Source organism: Nicotiana sylvestris, chromosome 2, assembly GCF_000393655.2.
Source record: "Nicotiana sylvestris chromosome 2, ASM39365v2, whole genome shotgun sequence".
In the NCBI taxonomy this organism is placed as follows: Eukaryota; Viridiplantae; Streptophyta; class Magnoliopsida; order Solanales; family Solanaceae; genus Nicotiana; species Nicotiana sylvestris.
This window is the reverse complement of record NC_091058.1, coordinates 97,085,097-97,088,447: the sequence shown is the minus strand read 5'-3', so window position 1 is coordinate 97,088,447 and position 3,351 is coordinate 97,085,097. Positions and strand designations below refer to the sequence as shown.

The 3,351-nt window shown below is 45.8% G+C and overlaps 1 protein-coding gene across 1 annotated transcript; it reads right to left on the bottom strand.

Moving 5' to 3' along the window:
* Nucleotides 1–1,058: 1,058 nt before the first annotated feature.
* On the bottom strand, nt 1,059–1,877 carry LOC138885289 (uncharacterized). Its single transcript, XM_070166223.1, has 2 exons — nt 1,323–1,877; nt 1,059–1,274 (listed from the first exon to the last, which is right to left on the bottom strand). Exons 1-2 carry the CDS (start codon nt 1,875–1,877, stop codon nt 1,059–1,061), a joined length of 771 nt encoding a protein of 256 aa, XP_070022324.1.
* Between the last annotated feature and the right edge of the window lie 1,474 nt (nt 1,878–3,351).

The window sequence follows — 3,351 nt, the reverse complement described above, 5'->3', positions numbered from 1 at the left end:
TGTTATAGACATTATGGGTATGTCGGGGCCCTGTTCCGGCTATGTTGCAGCACTTATGTTCATTTAGAGGCTCATAGACAAGTGTCGACTCATGTATAGTTTGGTATGCCTTGTCGGCTGGTTTTTGTTATATAGTCTTTCATGGTAGCGTGGTAGCTCATACCTTATATGTAGTTTCTTGATTGTCTGGTCATCCCCTGCTATGTATGTTCATGCCGTCATATTTTATTGCTGGTTGTCCATGATCCAGGTCTACCATTTATATTGATCTCGTCAGCCCTAAAAGATAATAATGAAGGTTAGATGAAATGTACGTTGGTGCTCGGCAAGTATGGTCGGGTGCTAGTCATGGCCCTCCAGTTTGGGTCGTGACATCCAAGTTCGACCTCGTTCGAATATATAAATCAGAAATTGACTTTGCCCAAGATGGCAACTCCATGTTCGACCTCGTTCGAATATATAAGTCAGAAATTGAGTTCGTCCCAGATGGCGACTCTAAGTTCAACATCATTCGAATATATGCCAAACTTTCGCCCAATATGGCAACTCCGAGTTCGACCTCACTCGAATACATATGGAAAAATTGAATTCGCCTAAATTAGTATGTCTGAATTCTATCCTACTCAAATGTACAAGTCAAAACTGACTTCGTCCAAGATAGCAAGTCTGAATTCGACCTCGTTTGAATTAAGGTTGATTCCGCCTAGGTCGGTAAATCATAAATTGACCTCGCTCGGACTTGCAGATCCAAAGTGACTTCATTCAAACTCACACGATGAGGTCCTACTCGATCCAGGCAAGGTCGGATTCCCGATCAAAAAGATTAGGGACTCATCACAGAGAAATCCGAAGGTCTACGCCAAAATAAAAAATATACAACAAACAAGAGGGAAGGAAAAAAAATCAAAAAATACACAAATGAAGGTGAATCAACTATTTCATTCAAATATACGTGCACAACAGTCGCACCTTACAAAAAACTAAAACGGGCCCTAAAAAAGATGAAAACAATTAACAAAAAGAACAAAAGAAACAACTATGAAAGCTGCAGCAACGTTTCACTCGGCGTCATCTCCACCGTTGTTCTCCCCATCATTATCATCAGGAAACCCATCAACATTAGTGTCCTTGCCAACCTCTGGTGTCGCAGGGTCGTAGCCGTCAGCAACACGAGCCTCGCGTGACTTCGCCTGAGCATCTTTAAAGGCAGCCTCAGGAACAATTCCAGCCTCCCACAAACCTTTGTATATATCTTGTTGGGCCTCGGCGTGGACCTATAGCTTATACAAGTGGCGGGGAACAGTGGCAGAACCAGATTCCACCTGAGCCAACAATTGCGCCTTCTCAGCCTCGAGAGTCACAACTCGGTCTCCAAAGTTTGAAGCTTCCCGGTCAATTTTGCCGATGCGCTCCTCCAGCCTTACCTCCCTCATCGTGGTCGTCGCCCTCTCGGATTCCTGCTCGGATTTGAGGATGGGGATAGTGTCTTCTAATGCCGCAGCCCTTGCCAAAGTTGGCACTCGACCATCTTCGGCTTGCTCCAACTCGGCCACTTTCTTTTCCAATTCGACCACCTTCTCTACCCATTCTGCACTAAGAGCATCGACCCTAGCAGCATTTTGTTCAAGCTCAGCTCGTATAGATAGCACCTTCGCCTGAAGATCCTCACATTCCGCGGTGATCCCTTTACCCACCTCAATCTCCTCGTTCTTAGCATGAAGCAGCTCCTCGAGCTCACTACACCTGCGAATAGACCGCATCAGGTCCTCATCGCTTTTCTCCAATTCTTTCCTGGCGGACTGGGTACTGGCTCCCGCTCTGAGCCGCTCACGCATCTCACAGCATCTGTTACGATATCGCTGATACTTCACGGCCATTTTCATAAAGATCTCGGTCTACGTCTCAGCCCTACGAGCGCTTTTGATCTCCAGCAAGTAAGTCTGAAAAAAGGAGGGGAAAGAGTTAGTAAAGATAAAGGGTCACAAAATAAAGAAAAACAAAAGGGAACTCACCCATAAGCCTATCGCGGCCACACCACGTGACAACTGAGAATCGCTGACCTCCTAGAGGGCTCCACTTTTAGCGGCGGAGTAGAGAAGATCAAACTGCAGCACCAAATCCACCGTATCATGTAGTAGGTTGAGATCCAACGGTATTTCGAGTATGCGGGAGGGGCCTTCCGCCCTTACCACAGTCCTGGTAAATCCCTCCTCGAACATCCTCATGTCATTAGGGTCAATGTTTGATTCGGTCTCATAATCCTCAACAATGACGCCTTTCCATTTCTCTTCGACCGAAGAAGGGGCGCGGTTCTGTCGGGATGATGATGGTATGCTCGGAACAACTACAATAACCTTAGGACTTTGTACCTCCACTACATTGGCCTCTTGAACGCTCGTAATAGGCGTCGCCTCCACCTAATGGCTAGCTTCACCGCCGGTTTCAGGAATCATCAAAACAAGGTCGCCCCTCGAGGACATTTCGGCTGCAAAAGCCTCTTCCAGCACTACCCTCCATCTCTTCGACGCCGCCTCTCCACTTCCAACGTAAGAAGATTAGCCCGTTGAATGAACCGCGGGGACCAGAGTCTCCAGTTGGGAAGCAACCTCCAAGCGTACGTATAACGATCCGACCGGTCGATTTGAGCTTTTGCACTTTGATCACCAGTTCTCGGGCAAGACTTGCCCTGTATGATGTATTATGACTGATGTAAATCATTGATTTTGTTTTCACAAAAAACGGTATGAATTTGAAAGAACAGTCCCAATTGAAAGGTTTGACCAAGAGTTGACTTATTTGTATATGAACTCGGATCAGAATTTTTATGATTTGGTTAGCTTTGTTGAGTGATTTATGACTTAAGAGCATGATCGAAATTGGTTTTGGAGGTTCGGTGTAGAATTAGGCCTGAATTGGTGAAGTTAGTATTTCGGCAAAATTGAAATTGGTTTTGTGATGTGTGTGCAAAATAGGTCATTCGTACGTGGTTTGGTTGGGTTTTTGATCAAAAGCGTATTTCGGAAGTCTTTAGAAAACTTAGGCTTGAATTTGATGTGAATTGATGGATTTGGTGTTGTTTGAGGTGTTTTGATGAGTGGAACAAGTTTGAATGAGGTTTTAGGATGTGTTGGTACTTTTGGTTGATGTCCCGGGGGCCTCGGGTAAGTTTCGGGTGGTCAATCGGGCCATTTTCTATGTTGAGAAGTTGCAGAAATTTCATCAGCTTTTGCAGATAATTTTAGCCTTCGCGATCGCGTGAGGTCCATCGCGATCGCGTAGAAGGAATATGGGTTGGCCTGAGTTCGGCCTTCGCATTCGCGTTTGAGGTCTTGCGTTCGTGGAGGGCCTTGA